Genomic DNA, 24,348 nt, shown 5'->3' on the forward strand with positions numbered 1-24,348 from the left:
GTCTTTTCCCCTCCCTTTTGTTTCTAATTGTTTTCGATACACCTGTTTCTCAATCAGTGTGGTTGCTATATAAAGTCCTTCCCATAGAATGGTACCTATTCACACCAAGTGTAAGAACATGCTCTGTTCAAAACGCATCTGGTGATAGTATTCCCTTTTTTTCCTCCCATGTTACGCTCATTTTTTTCTATCATGGATGCTGAATAAATAAAAGAAAGAAAAAAAGAAAGTAAAAAAAAAAAATTGGGGGGGCTTGAAACAGAGCAATGCTGGGCCCCAAAAGGAGTCAGGGTGCAAATTTCACCAGCCGATTAAATAGCACCTTTGCCAGAACCTTCCTGTCTGCATTGAGAAGCGCTATGGTACGCCAATTCTCAATGTAAGACAGGTCCTTACCCTTTGACAAGATGATCAGAGCAGACCTCCTCACTGACTTCAGCAGAGCGCCCGAGGAAAGACACTCATTGAATACCTCAGTCAAGAGGGGAACCAAAGAGTCCTTAAAGGTCTTATAGAATTCAGATGTTAAGCCATCTGGACCAGGCGATTTGTTTGGGTCTAACCCTTCAATCGCCAACTTAACTTCCTCTTCCCTGATAATTTCTGTCAAAATGTCAAGAGAGGCGTCTACCCTTGGTTCGGGGACGGCTTCAGCCAGGAAAGCTGACATCTCATCCCAATCAAAATCCCTCGTCCCCAAGAGGTGCGAGTAGAAGGATCTGACAACCTCCAGGATCCCTGATCTGGATCGCCTCACCGTTTTGGGATTGGTTATGGGATGTGATAAGTTTGTTAGAATTTTATTAGATCCCTAATTTTCAGAATATCTTCGCCCCTGGAGGTCCCAGGTTGTAGATATTGTCTTCTAACATAGGCAGTTAACTGGTTCATGCAGCTTTACATGAACACCCGAGCCTTACACTATGGCTGGTCCAAATAACTAAAGCAATTGTTACCATCCACCTCTCGTGTCTCCCCTTTTCCTTATAGTTTGTAAGCTTGCGAGCAGCAGGGCCCTCATTCCTCCTGGTATCTGTTTTGAACTGTGATTTCTGTTATTCTGTAATGTCTATTGTCTGTACAAGTCCCCTCTATAAGTTGTAAAGCGCTGCGGAATATGTTGGCGCTATATAAATAAAAATTATTATTATTATTATTATTCATGTTTCTTATTGCCATTTTTCCTTTCTATAGTGATGAAACATGACATGGATATCACAATCCATTGGATCGAAATTAAGTTAGAGGGGTTAGAATGGCCTTACGGTGATGCGCATTATGCTTGTCCCTTCACTACGACGCCAAAGATATATCTCCTATAAATATCAGATTGATGCAAACCCTAATTTTCATCACTGACCACTGGCTCCAAATGTCACAGAACAGTTCTTTGATAAGAGGAACCCTTATCACCGGGAAGTGTACTTCCCCACCTCAGTGTAAATGAATCCTCAATCTGGTTGCTCATTTGCAGATCAAATCTCATGTTGGAATTGCCTGGTCACTGCAGAAGGTCCCTACTTCAATGGAGGTTGTAGTGTCAGCAAACTCACACTTCCCCAATTAGAATTAGTTTCTCTTTTCCCCAGTTATAATTATTCCCATATGTTCAATGTGAGGCTGATTTGTCCCCACTCCAGCGATGTCTTTGTGTATTTAACTTAAAATATATAGGATCTAGAAGAGAAAACCAAAAATCGGAATGAGAGTACATCTCTATCATATTGTGCATCGTTTATATCAAATGCATCTAAACATTTTATTTCAATCCTTAATTGAAATATATTAAACTTTATTATTCATGCTATTGATTACACTACTCCATGTGTTCAAGAGATAATTCGGATTGATAGGGAAGCTTTTTTGGTTTTACTCCTTAAAAACACGATTCCCTATGGGGTTAAATCTAAGGAAGGAAATGTTTGTATTATTGATTCTTTATTTCCCTGTTTTTATATATACGGTATTTGTGTGTTCTTTTTTGTTTGTTATTTACTATGTTACTTCCTAAGAATATGCTAACTATACTAGGTGGTCGGCAGTATACTTAATGATGATGCATGTTCCACCTGTGCTGGATCGACTTCTTGTAAACAAGTGGCAGGATAAAACCTCTAAACTTGTTTAACTCCCCATGTATCAAGACTAAGAATGCTGTAGTGTTAGAAACACATTGATTTTAATGGTGGGTATTAGCTTCAAGCAAAGTATGTATATTTTTTTCCCATTTTAGTGTATTAAATAAACTTTGATGTTTTTTAAACATACTGGAAGCTGGATCTCTTATTTTTCTTGGGCATATCCACCTAAGCCGCCATGTAGTTGCATGCTTTCTGTTCTTCTCCAGTAACTGGATTAATTTTGGAAAGGGTGAGCTGGATCTTTTCGTTTATTTGAACTTGATTGTATATTTTTACAATTTTGTGGAATAATAGATACTTTTATCACTGGTCACTCTAAAGGTACCTTCACACGAAACGACATTATAACGATATCGCTAGCAATCCGTGACGTTGCAGCGTCCTCGCTAGCGATATCGTTTCGTTTGACACGCAGCAGCGATCAGGATCCTGCTGTGATGTCGCTGGTCGCTGAATAAAGTCCAGAACTTTATTTGGTCGTCCGATCGCTGTGTATCGTTGTGTTTGAAAGCAAAAGCAACGATACCAGCGATATTTTACACTGGTAACCAGGGTAAACATCGGGTTACTAAGCGCAGGGCCGCGCTTAGTTACCCGATGTTTACCCTGGTTACTAGCGTAAAATGTAAAAAAAACAAACAGCACATACTCACATTGCGTCCCCTGCAGTCTGCTTCCTCCTCTGACTCAGCGCCGCAAAGTGAAAGTGAAAGCAGCACAGCGGTGACGTCACCGCTCTGCTCTCACTGTACGGCGCTCAGTCAGTCAGGAAGTGGACGCAGGGGGACGTGAATGTAAGTATGTGCTGTTTGTTTTTTTTAGATTTTACGCTGGTAACCAGGGTAAACATCGGGTTACTAAGCGCGGCCCTGCGCTTAGTTACCCGATGTTTACCCTGGTTACCAGGGGACCTCGGCATAGTTGATCGCTGGAGAGCGGTCTGTGTGACAGCTCTCCAGCGACCAAACAGCGACGCTGCAGCGATCGACATCGTTGTCGCTATCGCTGCAGCGTCGCTTCGTGTGAAGGTACCTTAAATGTTCATTCTGAAAGGCTCAGATAAACTAAGAATTGTAATGTTATTACTAATGATGGTATTGTTATGTTTCAGTTGCTCCGATACTCCTTTGTCTTCATGTTTTTACAGTCCGTTACACCCAATAAAGAAACAATCAGCTTCTGTAAAGTGAAAGTAAACTTTATAACCTTGGTACATTACAGTTCCAGGCACAGAAGTGGGAGCGTTACCTACTGAAATGCAGAAACCAAAAGACCTCGCTAAGATCATCCGATCCAACGTTGACCTGGCCGGAGCTCCTCTCCTTGCTTTGATACTTCTTGGCTTAGAGAAACTCATGGAAACGGAGTTTGTCTGCCCCAATATCAAATGGCTTCAAATTTTGTACAGTCTGACGTTTATTATTGGTACCACGGCCATCCTCTGCGTCTTCGTCTGTTCCTGCTGGTGCTGTAATCGGTGTGGAACACGAAGCATTGTGTCAAACATTGAACAAGGTCCCTGCACCTACCAGGATTGCATAGACTGTGAATGCTGCGGCACAAAGTGCTGCTCCTGCTTTTCTGAGTATTGGTATAAGGTTGTAATGAGATTCAGAGTTCCCATCTTCTGGATCCTCATATTAATCACTGATGGAAGATACATTCATTGTTTATTTGAATCTAATGTGATCACGACGACAGTGAAGCAACACATCCTGCAGATCATTCAGGTAAGACAGGATCTCGCTAGGATCCAGAGATAAGATGGAGTCCAAGGAACTGTGAAGAACTTCGTAACACTGTAACAACTACTTTTCATCAATAACGCAGAAGATTAGTGACAGGAATTTGTACTTTTGAGGGTTTAGATAGAGGTAAATACCAATCTCAATATCCCTTAAAAGTAGAGTAACAGTTTAGACCTATATATACCCTCAATTCAATACCCCGGATTGTCAAACAAATTCAAAGAGAAGGTTGGGAGGAAATGAAACTAAAGACAATCACAGGGTCCAAAATTGTGAAAAAATATAAAATTGCTTTATTGTAAACATATGACAGGCAAGGATATGCGTGAACAAACATGTGCTAACACAAATTGTATACTGGGAGCACACAGGACCACAGGATAATCCACAAAGCTAGTTAAAGGGAACCTATCACCCCGTTTTTTAAAGATTAGATAAAAATAGTGTGAAATAGGGGCAGAGCTGGGCTTTACATTAGTGCCTTTTTGGTGCCTTTACACCCCCGTTAGGCTGCCGAAATACCTTTGTGAAGTGGCCGTTTTGTCCTGTCACTCAAGCTGGTCAGGTCGGATGGGCGTGGTCACAGCGCTGTTTGTCCCCCAGATCAGGCTCATCATTACGTTGGTGGCGTAGTGGTGTGCGCATGTCCAAGGTCCCGAATCCTGCACAGGGGAGTGAAAATAGCAGCGATGTCCGTTATTTCATTGGTGGTCGGTGGGCGCGGCCATCTTGCTTTGGCCGCGCGTGCGCAGAAGCGGCGCTCTGCTGGCCGCGGCCTCAGGAAAATGGCCACGGGCATCCGCGCGTGCGCAGATGGCTATCGCGGCGGCCATTTTCGTGAAGCAGAGTTCGCATCTCGGCTTCACGAAAATGGCCGCCGCGATAGCCATCTGCGCACGCGCGGATGCCCGTGGCCATTTTCCTGAGGCCGCGGCCAGCAGAGCGCCGCTTCTGCGCACGCGCGGCCAAAGCAAGATGGCCGCGCCCACCGACCACCAATGAAATAACGGACATCGCTGCTATTTTCACTCCCCTGTGCAGGATTCGGGACCTTGGACATGCGCACACCACTACGCCACCAACGTAATGATGAGCCTGATCTGGGGGAGAAACGGCGCTGTGACCACGCCCATCCGACCTGACCAACTTGAGTGACAGGACAAAACGGCCACTTCACAAAGGTATTTCGGCAGCCTAACGGGGGTGTAAAGGCACCGAAAAGGCACTAATGTAAAGCCCAGCTCTGCCCCTATTTCACACTATTTTTATCTAATTTTTAAAAAACGGGGTGATAGGTTCCCTTTAAATATATAATAAAAGATATGGTGGTGCTGCCATAATGTTATATTCTGGATTGTACCGCCATATCTTTTATTATATATTTATCTAGCTTTGTGGATTACCCTGTGGTCCAATGTGCTCCCAGTATACAGTTTGTGTTAGCACATGTTTGTTCACACATATCCTTGCCTGTCATATGTTTACAATAAAGCAATTTTAGATTTTTTCACAATTTTGGACCCTGTGATTGTCTTTAGTTTCATCCCCCCTTTCTATTCTACTTTTCATCAATGTAAATTTATTGGGTGTTTTCCTGTAGGACAAGTTGTGTGTATGTGACCATTTTTGTGTACATATAATTTAAGGATTATTTTTAGAATTTTTGGATTGAGGGGTGATAAGAGGACACAAACTCTGCGATTCTCCAGCTTCGCACTATTACACTGACAAGTGGGCAGTGATTAAAGAGAATGTATCCCCAACATGGGTTACTACTTTAAACCAGATACTTATTGAGATCTTTTTATTTCCAGTACTTTATTGTGGAGAAGACATTTTGCTAGCGCTTTACTCAAACCCATTTAGAGATTTCTTTATGGCCACAAGAGTTCAGTAGTCTGGAGATGTTCATTAAGGTAGATTTGTCATGAAATTTCACACTATAAACTGCATGCTGTATTAAATAGATCTCTTTGACCTGAAGAGTCTCTTTTGTACTTACCTTCACAATCTAGTTTGTGGCTTGTCAAATGCATACTGGTACATAGAGATGCATCTTCACATAGCAATGTATTTCTACGTCCCTGTATTCTAGAAGAAAAATAAAAATCAGATTTTTTTCTCTTCCTACAAAATTGCTAAAAAATGATGAAAAACAATCACAATAATGTAATTTTTAATTTGTTTAAAAAAATTTAAAAAAACATCACAAAGGAGCAAATAACATGGACATATTTGGTGCCCCTATAATCGCAATGACCCACACACCATAGCCATCAGATTATTTATAGTGATTAGTAAATAGTGTAAAAAATAGCGTGACGGATTTGTTTTCTCCACTAAAACCCTAATAAAAGTCATAAAAATGTAACACTGAGTTTACATGTAGCGTAAATGCTGCCTCCACCTCCACATCACACAACACCATAAGGGTATGTGTCCACGTTCAGGATTGCATCAGGATTTGGTCAGTATTTTTCATCAGTATTTGTAAGCCAAAACCAGGAGTGGGTGATAAATGCAGAAGTGGTGCATATGTTTCTATTATACTTTTCCTCTGATTGTTCCACTCCTGGTTTTGGCTTACAAATACTGATGAAAAATCCTGACCAAATCCTGATGCAATCCTGAACGTGGACACATACCCTAACAATCTTCTCTGAATATTGCGTGTTTGCTGAGCTTCTGTTTCTTTTTGTTTTGTCCTTTATTTGATGCATTTTTGGTGCAGATGTGAAGCCGCGTTTCTAACGTTTTATTAATAGTACAGAATAGTTTTGATTCTGCTCATAAAAATGCAACATATTTATTGAATGCATTTTTTCAGGCTCTACGTAGAAGCTTATAGAGAAAGAATGCACCAGAACACACAGTTCAGCAGCGTCTTTAGACACACAGTGGATGGAGTTTTCATTAAATCAATTCCTCTTTGTTTGGACCTTTCGGCTGTGTTCACATGTAGTGTAAATGCTGCATTTTTTTCTGCTTTTTTTTCTGCAGACTTTATTTGGACAGAAATTTAGCTGTTTATCTGTCCAAGCAAAGTGGATGTGATTTCATGAGAACTGCACCCCCTATGGTCTAAAGACGTTGCTGAACTGTGCATTTTTTTTCTCTAGAGGTTTCTATGTGAAGTCAGGGCCGGTTTTAGAGAAAGTGGAGCCCTGGGCAAAAGTTTAAATTGGGGCGCCAAATGCTCACAGTCCACATCACGCAAACATTTCGCTGTATTTACAGGTGCAGAGTTCAGGCCGTTAAACTAGCGTGATCAACGGCATTGAAGTTGTTAGACGCCTGTTCCCGAGTTTCTTTATATTTGCTAAGGAAGAATCATGGGGACAGATAGTCCTCGATACAGTATAATGCAGCTACCATACAGTATACTGCACTCCCCATGGTCCTTGATGGAGTATAATAGAGCCCCCCTCACAGTATACTGCACCCCACCATCAGAGTATACTGCAGCCCCACTCATAGAGAATAATGCAGCCCCCCCACACACACATTATAATGCAGTCCCCCTCAGAGTTTACTGCAGCTACACACACAGTATAATGAAGCCCCCACCACACACAGCATAACATATTTCCCTTCCACACAGTATAGTGCAGCTCCCCCCAAACACATAGTATAGTGCAGCTCCACTCCAACACAAACTACAGTGCAGCTCCCCAACACACAGCATAACACATCTCCCCTCCACACAGTATAGTGCAGCTCCCCCAAACACATAGTATAGTGCTGCTCCCCCAACACACAGTATAGCGCAGCCCCCCACCACACAGTATAATGCAGTCACCCTCAGAGTATACTGCAGCTACACACACAGTATAATGAAGCCCCACACACAAACACACACACAGCATAACACATCTCTTCCCTACACAGTACAGTGCAGCTCCCCCAAACACATAGTATAGTGCTGCTCCCCCAACACACAGCATAATGCAGCTCCCCCAACACACAGTATAGTGCAGCCCCCACACATAGTATAATGCAGTCCCCTCAGAGTATACTGCAGCTACACACACACAGTATAATGAAGCCCCCCACACACAGCATAACACATCTCTCCCCACACAGTATAGTGCAGTTCCCCCAAAACACAGCATAATGCAGCTCCCCCAACACACAGTATACTGCAGCCCCATACACAAACATTATAATGCACCCCCCCAGAGTATACTGGCAGCTACACACAAACAGTATAATGAAGCCCCCACACACAGCATAACACATCTCCCCCACACACAGTATAGTGCAGCTACCCCAACTGTTGTGATTTTGCTTTTTGCTCCCTCTAGTGGTCATTAGTGATTTGACTCTGGAGCGTCTGTCTTTTCCTATATCCTCACCTGGGCCGTTAGTTCAGGGGCGTTGCTATATAAGCTCCCTGGACCTTCAGTTCAATGCCTGGCATCGTTGAAATCAGAGCTAATCTGCTGTGCTCTTGTCCTCTGATCCTGGTTCCTGTTTTTCAAGCTAAGTCTGCTTCTTTGCTTTTTGCTTTTGTTTTGTTTGGTATTTTTGTCCAGCTTGTTCCTATCTGTATCCTGACCTTTGCTGGAAGCTCTAGGGGGCTGGTGTTCTCCCCCTGGACCGTTAGACGGTTCGGGGGTTCTTGAATCTCCAGCGTGGATTTTTATAGGGTTTTTGTTGACCAGATAAGTTATCTTGCTATATTCTGCTATTAGTAAGCTGGCCTCTCTTTGCTGAACCTGGTTCATTTCTGTGTTTGTCATTTCCTCTTACCTCACCGTTATTATTTGTGGGGGGCTTGTATCTTGCTTTGGGGTCCCTTTCTCTGGAGGCAAGAGAGGTATTTGTTTTCTTCTCCTAGGGGTAGTTAGATTCTCCGGCTGGCGCGAGTCATCTAGCGATCACCGTAGGCATGATCCCCGGCTACTTCTAGTGTTGGCGTTAGGAGTAGCTATTTGGTCAACCCAGTTACCACAGCCCTATGAGCTGGATTTTTGTATCTTGCAGACTTACACGTTCCTCTGAGACCCTGTCCACTGGGGTCATAACAGTATGCCAGGCCAGTATTAAATGTTTAATGCATTGCAGAAGTGGGATTATAAGAAAGAAAATTTTGAGGGTTTTTTTTCCCTCTCTCATTTTTTTTTTTTCTTTTCCCCTTTACCTCAGAGTGGCTTAAGCTTGCTGCAGACATGAATGTCCAGACCTTGATTACAAGTGTGGACCAGCTTGCCGCTCGTGTGCAGGGTATACAAGATTATGTTACCAGAAATCCTAGGTCTGAACCCAAGATTCCGATTCCTGAACTGTTTTCAGGAGACCGATTTAAGTTTAGGAATTTCAGGAATAATTGTAAATTATTTTTGTCCCTGAAACCTTGTTCGTCTGGAGACTCTGCTCAACAAGTAAAAATTGTTATTTCATTCTTACGGGGTGACCCTCAGGATTGGGCTTTTTCGTTGGCGCCAGGAGATCCGGCATTGGCTGATATTGATGCGTTTTTTCTGGCGCTCGGTTTACTTTATGAGGAACCCAATCTTGAGATTCAGGCAGAGAAAGCCTTGCTGGCTATGTCTCAGGGCCAGGACGAGGCTGAGGTGTATTGCCAAAAATTTCGGAAATGGTCCGTGCTGACACATTGGAACGAGTGTGCACTGGCCGCTAATTTTAGAAATGGCCTTTCTGAGGCCATTAAGAATGTTATGGTGGGTTTTCCCATTCCCACAGGTCTGAATGATACCATGTCCCTGGCTATTCAAATTGACCGGCGGTTGCGGGAGCGCAAAACCGCAAATTCCCTCATGTTGTTGTCTGAACAGACACCTGATGTGATGCAATGTGATAGAAAAACCGCAAATTCCCTCATGGTGTTGTCTGAACGGACACCTGATTTGATGCAATGTGATAGAATCTTGACTAGAAATGAGAGGAAAATTCATAGACGCCGGAATGGCTTGTGCTACTACTGTGGTGATTCTACACATGTTATCTCAGCATGCTCTAAACGTATATCTAAGGTTGTTAGTCCTGTCACCGTTGGTAATTTGCATCCTAAGTTTATTCTGTCTGTAACTTTGATTTGCTCACTGTCATCTTATCCTGTCATGGCGTTTGTAGATTCAGGTGCTGCCCTGAGTCTTATGGATCTCTCATTTGCTAAGCGCTGTGGTTTTATTCTTGAACCATTAGAAAATCCTATCCCTCTTAGGGGTATTGATGCTACGCCATTGGCAGAAAATAAGCCGCAGTATTGGACACAGGTTACCATGTGCATGACTCTTGAACACCGCGAGGTGATACGTTTTCTCGTTCTACATAAAATGCATGATTTGGTTGTTTTGGGGCTGCCATGGTTACAGACCCATAATCCAGTCCTTGACTGGAAGGCTATGTCAGTGTCTAGTTGGGGCTGTCGTGGTATTCATGAGGATTCCCTGCCTGTGTCTATTGCTTCTTCTACGCCTTCGGAAGTTCCGGAGTACTTGTCTGATTATCAGGATGTCTTTAGCGAGTCCAGGTCCAGTGCATTGCCTCCTCATAGGGAATGTGACTGTGCAATAGATTTGATTCCAGGCAGTAAATTTCCTAAGGGAAGACTGTTTAATCTGTCGATACCTGAACATACCGCTATGCGTTCATATATCAAGGAGTCTCTGGAGAAAGGACACATCCGTCCGTCTTCTTCCCCTCTTGGTGCGGGATTCTTTTTTGTGGCTAAAAAGGACGGATCTTTGAGGCCTTGTATTGACTATCGGCTTTTAAATAAGATCACTGTCAAATTTCAGTATCCTTTGCCGCTGTTGTCTGACTTGTTTGCCCGGATTAAAGGTGCCAAGTGGTTTACCAAGATAGACCTTCGTGGTGCGTACAACCTTGTGCGCATTAAGCAAGGGGATGAATGGAAAACTGCATTCAATACGCCCGAAGGTCATTTTGAGTACTTGGTGATGCCTTTTGGGCTCTCTAATGCCCCTTCAGTTTTTCAGTCCTTTATGCATGACATTTTCCGGAACTATCTGGATAAATTTCTGATCGTTTATCTGGATGATATTCTGGTTTTTTCTGATAATTGGGACTCGCATGTGGAGCAGGTCAGGATGGTCTTTAAAATTTTGCGTGAAAATTCTTTGTTTGTCAAGGGCTCAAAGTGTCTTTTTGGTGTACAGAAGGTTCCCTTTTTGGGGTTCATTTTTTCCCCTTCTGCTGTGGAGATGGACCCAGTCAAGGTCCGAGCTATTCTTGATTGGACTCAGCCCTCGTCAGTTAAGAGTCTTCAGAAGTTCTTGGGTTTCGCTAACTTCTACCGTCGTTTTATCGCTAACTTTTCTAGCATTGTGAAACCTTTGACGGATATGACCAAGAAGGGCTCCGATGTGGTTAATTGGGCTCCTGCTGCCGTGGAGGCTTTCCAGGAGTTGAAACGTCGGTTTACTTCGGCGCCTGTTTTGTGCCAGCCTGATGTCTCGCTTCCCTTTCAAGTTGAGGTGGATGCTTCAGAGATTGGAGCAGGGGCCGTTTTGTCGCAGAGAGGCCCTGGTTGCTCTGTTATGAGACCTTGCGCCTTTTTCTCTAGGAAGTTTTCGCCTGCGGAGCGAAATTATGATGTGGGCAATCGGGAGTTGTTGGCCATGAAATGGGCATTTGAGGAGTGGCGTCATTGGCTCGAGGGTGCTAAGCATCGTGTGGTGGTCTTGACTGATCACAAAAATCTGATGTATCTCGAGTCTGCTAAACGCCTGAATCCTAGACAGGCCCGCTGGTCATTGTTTTTCTCCCGTTTTGACTTTGTTGTCTCGTATTTACCAGGTTCAAAGAATGTGAAGGCCGATGCTCTTTCCAGGAGCTTTGTGCCTGATGCTCCTGGAGTCGCTGAACCTGTTGGTATTCTTAAGGATGGTATTATCTTGTCAGCTATTTCTCCTGATCTGCGACGTGTGTTGCAGAGATTTCAGGCTGATAGGCCTGATTCTTGTCCACCTGACAGACTGTTTGTGCCTGATAAGTGGACCAGCAGAGTCATTTCCGAGGTTCATTCCTCGGTGTTGGCAGGTCACCCAGGAATTTTTGGCACCAGAGATCTGGTGGCCAGATCCTTTTGGTGGCCTTCCTTGTCTAGGGATGTGCGGTCATTTGTACAGTCCTGTGGGACTTGTGCTCGAGCTAAGCCTTGCTGTTCTCGTGCCAGCGGGTTGCTCTTGCCCTTGCCTGTCCCTAAGAGACCTTGGACACATATCTCCATGGATTTCATTTCTGATCTTCCGGTGTCTCAGGGCATGTCTGTTATCTGGGTGATATGTGATCGCTTCTCCAAGATGGTCCATTTGGTTCCTTTGCCTAAACTGCCTTCCTCTTCCGATCTGGTTCCTGTGTTTTTCCAGAACGTGGTTCGTTTGCACGGCATCCCTGAGAATATTGTGTCAGACAGAGGATCCCAGTTCGTTTCCAGATTCTGGCGATCCTTTTGTAGTAGGATGGGCATTGACTTGTCGTTTTCGTCTGCTTTCCATCCTCAGACTAATGGACAGACGGAGCGAACTAATCAGACTTTGGAGGCTTATTTGAGGTGTTTTGTCTCTGCTGATCAGGACGATTGGGTGACCTTCTTGCCGTTAGCTGAGTTTGCCCTTAATAATCGGGCTAGTTCCGCCACCTTGGTTTCGCCGTTTTTCTGCAACTCTGGTTTCCACCCTCGTTTTTCTTCGGGTCATGTGGAACCTTCTGACTGCCCTGGGGTGGATTCTGTGGTGGATAGGTTGCAGCGAATCTGGAATCTTGTGGTGGACAACTTGAAGTTGTCACAGGAGAGGGCTCAGCGCTTTGCCAACCGCCGCCGCGGTGTGGGTCCCCGACTACGTGTTGGGGATTTGGTGTGGCTTTCTTCCCGCTTTGTTCCTATGAAGGTTTCCTCTCCCAAATTTAAACCTCGTTTTATTGGTCCTTACAAGATATTGGAAATTCTTAATCCTGTATCCTTTCGCCTGGATCTACCTGTGTCGTTTGCTATCCACAACGTGTTTCATAGGTCCTTGTTGCGGCGGTACGTTGTGCCTGTGGTTCCTTCTGCTGAGCCTCCTGCTCCGGTGTTGGTTGAGGGCGAGTTGGAGTACGTGGTGGAGAAGATCTTGGATTCTCGTCTCTCCAGGCGGAGGCTTCAGTACCTGGTCAAGTGGAAGGGCTATGGTCAGGAAGATAATTCCTGGGTGGTCGCCTCTGATGTTCATGCGGCCGATTTAGTTCGTGCCTTTCATGCCGCTCATCCTGATCGCCCTGGTGGTCGTGGTGAGGGTTCGGTGACCCCTCACTAAGGGGGGGGGTACTGTTGTGATTTTGCTTTTTGCTCCCTCTAGTGGTCATTAGTGATTTGACTCTGGAGCGTCTGTCTTTTCCTATATCCTCACCTGGGCCGTTAGTTCAGGGGCGTTGCTATATAAGCTCCCTGGACCTTCAGTTCAATGCCTGGCATCGTTGAAATCAGAGCTAATCTGCTGTGCTCTTGTCCTCTGATCCTGGTTCCTGTTTTTCAAGCTAAGTCTGCTTCTTTGCTTTTTGCTTTTGTTTTGTTTGGTATTTTTGTCCAGCTTGTTCCTATCTGTATCCTGACCTTTGCTGGAAGCTCTAGGGGGCTGGTGTTCTCCCCCCGGACCGTTAGACGGTTCGGGGGTTCTTGAATCTCCAGCGTGGATTTTTATAGGGTTTTTGTTGACCAGATAAGTTATCTTGCTATATTCTGCTATTAGTAAGCTGGCCTCTCTTTGCTGAACCTGGTTCATTTCTGTGTTTGTCATTTCCTCTTACCTCACCGTTATTATTTGTGGGGGGCTTGTATCTTGCTTTGGGGTCCCTTTCTCTGGAGGCAAGAGAGGTCTTTGTTTTCTTCTCCTAGGGGTAGTTAGATTCTCCGGCTGGCGCGAGTCATCTAGCGATCACCGTAGGCATGATCCCCGGCTACTTCTAGTGTTGGCGTTAGGAGTAGCTATTTGGTCAACCCAGTTACCACAGCCCTATGAGCTGGATTTTTGTATCTTGCAGACTTACACGTTCCTCTGAGACCCTGTCCACTGGGGTCATAACACCCAACACACAGTATAGTGCAGCTCCCTACACACAGTATAGTGCATCTCCCCCAACACACAGTATAGTGCAGCCCCCAACACAGTTTAGTGCAGCCCCCAACAAACAGTATAGTGCAGCTCCCCAACACACAGTATAGTGCAGCTCCCCCAGCACACAGCATAGTGCAGCTCCCCAACACACAGTACAGTGCAGCTCCCCTAACACACAGCATAGTGCAGCACCCCCCAAGACACAGTATAGTGCAGTTCCACCAACAAACAGTATAGTGCAGCTCCACTCCAACACTTCAGTGCAGCTCCCCCAACACACAGCATAGTGCAGCTCCCCAACACACAGCATACTGCAGTTCCCCCAACACACAGTATAGTGCAGCTCCCCACACGGTATAGCGCAGCTCCCCAACACACAGTATAGTGCAGCTTCCCACACACAGTATTGTGCAGCTCCCCCAACACACAGTATTGTGCAGCTCCCCACACACAGTATTGCGCAGCTCCGCCCCACACAGTATAGTGCAGTTCCCCCAACACACAGTACGGTATAGCTCCTCCCAACACACAGTATAGTGCAGCTCCACTACAACCCACACAACAGTGTAGCGCCCTCCCAGTACACAGTATAGTGTAGTTCCCCCAACACACAGTACAGCACAGCTCCTCCCAACACACAGTATTGCGCAGCTCCCTCCCAACCCACAGTATAGTGCAAACACGGGCACACACAGTATAATGCAGCCCTCGCACTCCTACACATACACAATAATGCATACACACACTTGCACAACACTCACCTCTCCTACTTGTTCCCCTTGCTGCTCCAGGCTCTGCTGCTCAGTTCTCATTGGCTCCACTGCTGGCACAGCATGGCGCACAATGAAGTGACGTTATCGCGCGCCCCAAGTCACAAGCAGAGGGGGAGTAAGGGGAGAGGGAGCATCAGCTGACACTCTCTCTTCCATCACTGCTTTCAACTGTATCAGCATCTATGATGCCGATAAGTTGAATCATATCACAATGAGAAAGTGACACCAGCCGGATAATTATTGTGGATTCTGTGTGTTCTATATGCAGGTGTTACTTTTCTATTATTATCCACCATGTGCTGAGATGCATTTACATGTTTAGATTTTGCTAATTTGTCTCATGTAAATGTCATTTATGACATCATCCAACTAATTTTCATATAAAATAAGGATAGAAGAAAACACAAAATTTGGCTTCTGTTTATTGAAGTTATACATCTATTCAACCAGCTATATCACCCATAAGAAAAAAGAAGCAAAACAGCTGCACACCCTGAGAATACCACCACCATCAGCAGCCGTGCACCCTGACACTACCACCAGCAGCAGCCGTGCACCCTGACACTACCACCACCAGCTGTGCATCCTGACACTACCGCCACCAGCTGTGCATCCTGACACTACCACCACCAGCTGTGCACCCTGACACTAACAGCACCATCAGCAGCCAGGCACCCCGACACTACCACCAACAGCAGCTGCCATGCACCATGACAATACCACCAACAGCAGCCGTGCACCCTGACACTACCACCACCAGCTGTGCATCCTGACACTACCACCACCAGCTGTGCACCCTGACACTAACAGCACCATCAGCAGCCAGGCACCCTGACACTAACAGCACCATCGTTGTAGAACAACTTGGCACACACGTGATATGATGCAAAATGTGATTTTAATAAGAGAGTACATACACCAGGACGTTTCGGTCATAGACCTTCTTCAATGTACCTCTCTCTGAGAGATGACAAGTGAACGGATCTTTGGGCAAAATACCCCTTAGGCTATCCTGTATAGATCTGCTCGGTCTGTGCGCTTGTAAAGCACTAGTGGTTTCCTGCACTGGACGCGGCATCCACCGCTTGTCCCACTGAGGACAAGCGGTGGATGCCGCGTCCAGTGCAGGAAACCACTAGTGCTTTACAAGCGCACAGACCGAGCAGATCTATACAGGATAGCCTAAGGGGTATTTTGCCCAAAGATCCGTTCACTTGTCATCTCTCAGAGAGAGGTACATTGAAGAAGGTCTATGACCGAAACGTCCTGGTGTATGTACTCTCTTATTAAAATCACATTTTGCATCATATCACGTGTGTGCCAAGTTGTTCTACAAAGATATACGGTTTGGGCACCTACTTGCGCACCACCCCCAATAGTAGTGCCTACGGCTATCAACCACTAACAGCACCATCAGCAGCCAGGCACCCCGACACTACCACCAACAGCAGCTGCCATGCACCATGACAATACCACCAGCAGCAGCCGTGCACCCTGACACTACCACCACCAGCCGTGCACCCTGACACTACCACCACCAGCTGTGCATCCTGACACTACCGCCACCAGCTGTGCATCCTGACATTACCGCCACCAGCTGTGCACCCTGACACTAACAGCACCATCAGCAGCCAGGCACCCCGACACTACCACCAACAGCAGCCGCCATGCACCATGACAATACCATCAGCAGCAGCCGTGCACCCTGACACTACCGCCACCAGCAGAAGTCATGCACCCTGACAATACCAGCAGCAGCAGCGCACCCTGACACTACCACCACTACCAGCTGCAGCAGTTGCATATACTGACACTACCACCAGCAGCAGCTGCACACCTGGATGGTAATGCCCCCAGCAGATACACAGCCTGACACTACCACCACCAATGCATTACCATCAAGATCATAGCACCATACCATCCTGACCAAGACTGACACAACCTACCCTTTGATGCAGGGTTTTAAATGGAATCTATGGCTATGGGCCACTTGTAAGACCCAGCAGGAGGGAGTGAACTGCCCCACTACCATCCTGTAGTTTGCTCCAAAAATAATAACCCATGCCGGGTTTTCTTAAATCTGCCTTGGGCAAATAGCTTGTCCAAGAGCAAACTTACTTTTATTTATATTACAGGTATATCTGTGACTGCAATGCACTGCAGCGGCCTCAATACGCTTCTATGCGCATCCTGGGGGACACATAGTGACCCTCGCAAATAACATCTGTCACTGCCTCACATAGGTTTTTGAGCGCATCTCACGGCTGATCGAGCGGACCAGGGCCGGCCTTAGCCTAAATGATATACTGTGTAAAATTGCCTTTTCGTGCCCCATCCTACTGATTTTACCAAGGTTTCCAGGATATGAACGAGGGCAGGAGACAATGATTTTTAGAGCCTACAAAAATTGATTTTGACTTATTTGTATACTGTATTTTTCGGATTATAAGAAACTTTTTTCCCAAAAACTTTGGAGGAAAATGGGGGTGCTTCGTATAATGCAAAAGTAGCTTACCGAGGGCAACGGCAGTGGGGTCACAGGAGGCAGGGTCACTGCCGCTGACCCCATGCTGGGACGGGGGGGTGACCCAGCGGTGCGAGGCTGCGGGCCTTGATCTTTGTTCCCAATATCTCAATCTGCACATGCGCCGCCTCCAGCGGCCATTTTCCCAAAGCCCACTGCAAGGAAATCAATGGAAAGGGAACTTCGCTCACAGCATCACTCCACTCCTGCGGATGACACCCAATTATATACCTCATCACCTGACAGTACACCTGCATTACTACAAAACACCAGAGATTGTCTTTCCGCTGTCTCTAACATTATGTCCTCCCTCTATTTAAAAAATTAATTTGTCAAATAGCTGAACTCCTTGTGTTTCCTCCCTCCACTAACCTACCTTTGCACGATATTGCTATTTCCATGTGTGACTCCATCATTACTCCTGCTGTCTTGTTGTCACCCTTGATTTTGATCTTTTCTTAACTCCCCAGAGTCAGTCACTCGTTTACTCATGTCACCTACACCTCAAAAGCATCTCTAGAATTAGACCTTTTCTGACCTTTGACTCTGCAAAAACTCTTCCTGACACTCTTATTCATTCTTATTCTTCTGGACTACTGATTCTCTACTGATCAGTCTCTCTCACTTACTAAATTCTCCCATCTCCAATCCGTCCTGAATGCAGCAGCCAGGATCATATTCCTTTCCAACCACTGCAATGATGTCTCCACCTTGTCCAGTCATTGCACTGGTTGCCCATCTAATAGACTTCAATATAAAATTATCACTCTCACCCACAAAGTTCTCCACGGTTCAGCACCACTCTACATCTCCTTCCATGTCTCAGTCTACCACCCTACCCGTCCTCTCCACAGATCAGCACCACTCTACATCTCCTTCCATGTCTCAATCTACCACCCTACCCGTCCTCTCCACGGTTCAGCACCACTCCACATCTCCTTCCATGTCTCAATCTACCACCCTACCCGTCCTCTCCACGGTTCAGCACCACTCCACATCTCCTTCCATGTCTCAGTCTACCACCCTACTTGTGCCCTCCATTTGGCTAATGATTTTAAACTAAAATCATCAGTAATCCGAACATTCCATTCTCATCTTCAAGACTTCTCACGTGCTCCGCCAATTCTCTGGAATGCACTACCCAGGAAGCTTCGATAAATCCAAAATACCCACAGTTTTAAACATGGCATAAAAATGCATATCTTTAGACTGGCCGATCGCCTCACCTCACTTATCTAACTATTCCCGTTTGGCCCATACAAAATTTTCTTCAAAATCATGATCCTCATAGCATCTGTTCTCACCCTCTGCACTTAATATCCCTACGTGTCTGTACTGTACACAGACTGGCTGTTGACCGGTTCGTGCAGATTATGTGCAGACCCTAGTTAGTATATTATGGCTGTATTGTACAATATAAGCCCCTTTTTACCATTCACCCTTTCATGTCTCCTCTATTACATCATAGATTGTAGCGGGACCCACACTGCTCCAGTAACTGGTGAATTATGTGTTACTCTAATGTCTTTATTGTCTGTACAAGCCCCCTCTGAAATGTAAAGTGCTGTGGTATATGTTGGCGCAATAAAAATTATTATTATTAGAGATGATAGATAAAAGATAGCTAATAGATGATTGATAGATAGCTAGATAATAGATGGATAATATATAACAGATAATAGATAGATAGATAAATAGATAGATGGCTTGAGGAAGGTTCTATGAACCGAGAACGTTGCCATTTGGGCTCAATAAAGTCCATTTTTGTCAATTTATTTTTGTCTTGCTTGGAGTGCTGCTGTCACGCACAATGTGGGAAGCCTAAGTGCAACATGAAGGGATGAGGAGAAAGAAGCCCAAACGCTAGGGAATGGGGTAGTGGAGACCCCAGGCAGATGTAATAGCACCTTGCCTACAGTATTGTCCCTATATTGGTTCCACACCAATCGCCGAGCAGGAATTGTAAGCCCTGTATATCCCTAGAGCTAGGCCCTGAATAGGGAAGGGGGGGGGATGAGCATCGGTCAGTTCCCACTGTACATTAAAGACAAAAGGGGAGACAAACCAGGGGGCAGAAACTTAACTTGTCCAAACCCCAGAGAGATAACACTAAACGTCCTCCAAGGGCACCAGAGAAGAGGTTAGCCGACTGCTATAGCTCCAAGCCTTCACAAGGGAAAGTGTGAATATCACCAGTGACTCCCTGAAGAAGGGAGTCACCTGTGAGAATAGAGTAATATATTATATTTATCTATCTATCTATCTATATATATATACAGTATGTGTGTGTGTTATGTACAGAGTGTAATGTTCTATATCATATTACACGCTAGACATGACACAAAGATTACACATAATACACTATACTACACTACACATTATTCTCACCTATGTGGAAGACTTTTCAGCCCTGGGGCTCCAGGAGAGCACTGGGTGATTGGCAGCATCTTCAGCAGATGACCAAAAAGACAGGACAGAAATCACAGAGGGAGGGGAATGTAGCCCCCAGCCCCTGCAGGCTGAAGCCCAGTGCGGGAGCAGCAAGGAGCAGCAAAGTTAATGATTTCTCCTTGCTGCGCCCCCTCTGATGTCCGTCGGCCAGAGCCCTTTACGAGCGCCCTGGTTGCACATAGGTGAGGCCAGCCACGGATCAAACCGAGATGTGTCCTGTAGTGTAGCAGTAGTGTAGTGTTTGTAGTGTTGCAGGACACATGATCTCACACAGCTCTATCACAGCCACCAGAACATTTATCAGTAATAGAACTACAGTTGCTTTTCTGTGGGCTCAGACCGGACAGCTGTCACCCCCCCCCCCATATATCAATCATCGTTGGGTGCCAGTAACCATCTCACTGATTACCCAGGTGTCCTTCCATGGATCACTTTTGAAAGGTGAAACCCCAACAAGAACAGTTGTTTACCAGGAACATCCCACAAGACCCACCATATAATGATGACAATATACAAGCCCCACCATATACCAGCAATGCCCCACAAAACCCAGCGTATACCGATGACACCCTACAATACCCTGCAATAACAGGGAACACCACACAACACCCACCGTATACCGGGAACACCACACAAGACCCACCGTATACCGGGAACATCACACAAGACCCACCGTATACCGGGAACACCACACAAGACCCACAGTATACCGGGAACACCACACAAGACCCACCGTATACTGAAGACACCCTACAATATCCTGCAATAACAGGGAACACCACACAAGACCCACCGTATACCAGGAACACCACACAAGACCCATCGTATACCGGGAACATCACACAAGACCCACCGTATACTGGGAACACCACACAAGACCCACCGTATACTGGGAACACCACACAAGACCCACAGTATACCGGGAACATAACACAAGACCCACCGTATACTGAAGGCACCCTACAATACCCTGCAATAACAGGGAACACCACACAACACCCACCGTATACCGGGAACACCACACAAGACCCACCGTATACCGGGAACATCACACAAGACCCACCGTATACCAGGAACACCACACAAGACCCACAGTATACCGGGAACACCACACAAGACCCACCGTATACTGAAGACACCCTACAATATCCTGCAATAACAGGGAACACCACACAACACCCACCGTATACCGGGAACACCACACAAGACCCACCGTATACCGGGAACATCACACAAGACCCACCGTATACCGGGAACACCACACAAGACCCACAGTATACCGGGAACACCACACAAGACCCACCGTATACTGAAGACACCCTACAATATCCTGCAATAACAGGGAACACCACACAAGACCCACCGTATACCAGGAACACCACACAAGACCCATCGTATACCGGGAACATCACACAAGACCCACCGTATACTGGGAACACCACACAAGACCCACAGTATACCGGGAACATAACACAAGACCCACCGTATACTGAAGGCACCCTACAATATCCTGCAATAACAGGGAACACCACACAAGACCCACCGTATACCAGGAACACCACACAAGACCCATCGTATACCGGGAACATCACACAAGACCCACCGTATACTGGGAACACCACACAAGACCCACAGTATACCGGGAACATAACACAAGACCCACCGTATACTGAAGGCACCCTACAATACCCTGCAATAACAGGGAACACCACACAACACCCACCGTATACCGGGAACACCACACAAGACCCACCGTATACCGGGAACATCACACAAGACCCACCGTATACCAGGAACACCACACAAGACCCACAGTATACCGGGAACACCACACAAGACCCACCGTATACTGAAGACACCCTACAATATCCTGCAATAACAGGGAACACCACACAACACCCACCGTATACCGGGAACACCACACAAGACCCACCGTATACCGGGAACATCACACAAGACCCACCGTATACCGGGAACACCACACAAGACCCACAGTATACCGGGAACACCACACAAGACCCACCGTATACTGAAGACACCCTACAATATCCTGCAATAACAGGGAACACCACACAAGACCCACCGTATACCAGGAACACCACACAAGACCCATCGTATACCGGGAACATCACACAAGACCCACCGTATACTGGGAACACCACACAAGACCCACAGTATACCGGGAACATAACACAAGACCCACCGTATACTGAAGGCACCCTACAATATCCTGCAATAACAGGGAACACCACACAAGACCCACCGTATACCAGGAACACCACACAAGACCCATCGTATACCGGGAACACCACACAAGACCCACCGTATACCGGGAACACCACACAAGACCCACAGTATACCGGGAACACCACACAAGACCCATCGTATACCGGGAACACCACTCAAGACCCACAGTATACCAGGACACCACAGAAGACCCACCTTATACCGGGAACACCACACAAGACCCACCTTATACCAGGAACACCACACAAGACCCACCGTATACCGGGACACCACAGAAGACCCACCTTATACCAGGAACACCACACAAGACCCACAGTATACCGGGAACACCACACAAGACCCATTGTATACCAGGAACACCACACAAGACCCACCATATACCGGGAACACCACACAAGATACACAGTATACCGGGAACACCACACAAGACCCATCGTATACCGGGAACACCACACAAGACCCACCGTATACCAGGAACACCACACAAGACCCACCTTATACCAGGAACACCACACAAGACCCACCTTATACCAGGAACACCACACAAGACCCATCGTATACCGGGAACACCACACAAGCTGTTTTCGCTCTGGTTTTTAGATGCTCTGACGGAGTCATGCTCACTATATGACCCTCGTGGTAGCTCTCAGATCCTTACCTTTGTCCATTCTTCCCATTTTAAATTAATCAATGCTGAGCATATATCCCTGCCCACGCCGACAGGTGCTATCATCACCGGAAAATCAGTGTTTTCACTGCATCAGGTTCTGATGTTATGGCTGATCGGTGGATGTCAATATAAATAACGCAAGAGAAATGACCCTATAGTTTGAAATGCAGAAAATCATCAGGCAGGGAATGCAGAAGACATTTTTGAGTGAATCTTGATAGTGAGAGGACATCACAGCTCAGAAATAGAGCTATGAAAAGAAAGACATTAATCACTTAAATAAAGTACATATAGTGTGACAGCACAACAAAGAAGATTAATGCAGGAGAAAAAGAAGAGTATATAGCATTAATCGATAGGAAGGATAGATAGGGAAATCACTGTATCTGTGAGGCCGGGCAGGGAGGACACAGCCAGCCAGCAGGTGCTGGATCAGAATGATTGTAGCGCTGCTGCATGTCAATCACACATACGTGTCTTTCCAGGGTAACCAGAGGCTTTGAAGTATTTTTGATTTGCTGCAAATCAAATTTCCTGAAAATTTTTTACGAATCTGACAAATTTTAATTAGCAGAGATTTTCTGATCTCTGGGTGACTGGTCATCATTGTTATTCTCTGCACTTCGTCATCTCGGCATCTGAGCCTTTTCTTCTCTCTTGCAGATGGTCGGCCTCGGTCTCATCTTTATATTTGCTATCGTTGTTCTTTGCAAATGTCAGAAAACAGCAGCAGCAGAAGATCAGGAGCTCAGTGAAGTCACTGGATAGACAGCAGGGATCCTGAAGGAAGCAAATTGCAGAGAGGAGCAGTAATCATGTGGTGCCAACACGACAAGCGGAGGGAATCTCCAGGACCTCTCTATAGCAAGAAACCAGGGTGATCAATAATCTTCTTATATAAACCGATAACTGATTTTTTTTCTCGTCCATGTTTTATATAATGGGAATTTTAGGAGCAACTAATAAGACTGAGGCAACAAGTGAAGAGTCACCGGCAAAGTGGGGTCCTTCTGCAGCACAGAATATTTTAGGAGAGCAGTGCTAATGTACTGGGAGGTCACAGGATGAGAGCTACAAAGCGAAAATAGCAGCGCTCCCAGCGGCACAGAGTATTTCAGCAGAAGGTGATGTTCTTGCAGTAGACAGTGACCCGTCAGTGAGGACCGGGCTACATGTGATGGTTGTAAGCTGGATATACCGTAATGAATCTTCCTCATTATGTGAGTTATCATTGATTGTCGCTCTTGTCATTGATGAACATTTCATACATTAATCCCTTGTTGTCTTGTGAATAAAATCAATTTTCTGCCATTTGTAGCGATATACTTGCAAATACTTTGAAATGCAAATGCAAACGACTAAAAGTATACACAGTATATTTTCGCTATCAGGGGCGTCTATTGTTTTTTACTTTCATAGGACTTGTCTCCAGTTGTTGCTCTTCTTTTTTACTCTCGCTGCTCCCCTTGGTAAAGACCATAAACACAGCCGCAGTTTGCAACATGTCTCACCTCTTTACACTTAATTGTATCTGCTTTTAATAGATTCATAGGGAAGATGTTATAATGCAGTGCGTGCCTCAAGTTTTACTTCTTCTACATCCTAAAATGTTTTCTTTATTACCCAGTGTCACTATGGACGCTGTCTACAGTGTAAAGTTCCAGTCATTTCCACCCAATAAAATGTTTATCAGGTTCAAGAGACAAAGAAGA

The 24,348-nt window shown here is 45.7% G+C and overlaps 1 protein-coding gene and 1 long non-coding RNA gene across 2 annotated transcripts in view; one reads left to right on the forward strand and one right to left on the reverse strand.

Moving 5' to 3' along the window:
- Positions 1 to 3,288: 3,288 nt before the first annotated feature.
- LOC143787838 (uncharacterized) lies at positions 3,289 to 23,947 on the forward strand. Its single transcript, XM_077276941.1, has 2 exons — positions 3,289 to 3,871; positions 23,300 to 23,947. Exons 1-2 carry the CDS (start codon positions 3,398 to 3,400, stop codon positions 23,402 to 23,404), a joined length of 579 nt encoding a protein of 192 aa, XP_077133056.1. The 5' UTR covers positions 3,289 to 3,397; the 3' UTR covers positions 23,405 to 23,947.
- Positions 3,479 to 24,348, reverse strand: part of LOC143787840 (uncharacterized) — a 108,170-nt gene continuing 87,300 nt past the window's right edge. The window contains exons 3-4 of the long non-coding RNA XR_013218483.1: positions 5,892 to 5,980; positions 3,479 to 3,609 (exon numbers count right to left, since the gene is read on the reverse strand). This is a non-coding gene — a long non-coding RNA (uncharacterized LOC143787840). The remainder of the gene's footprint in view (positions 3,610 to 5,891; positions 5,981 to 24,348) is intronic.

Source organism: Ranitomeya variabilis, chromosome 8, assembly GCF_051348905.1.
Source record: "Ranitomeya variabilis isolate aRanVar5 chromosome 8, aRanVar5.hap1, whole genome shotgun sequence".
Classification (NCBI taxonomy): Eukaryota; Metazoa; Chordata; class Amphibia; order Anura; family Dendrobatidae; genus Ranitomeya; species Ranitomeya variabilis.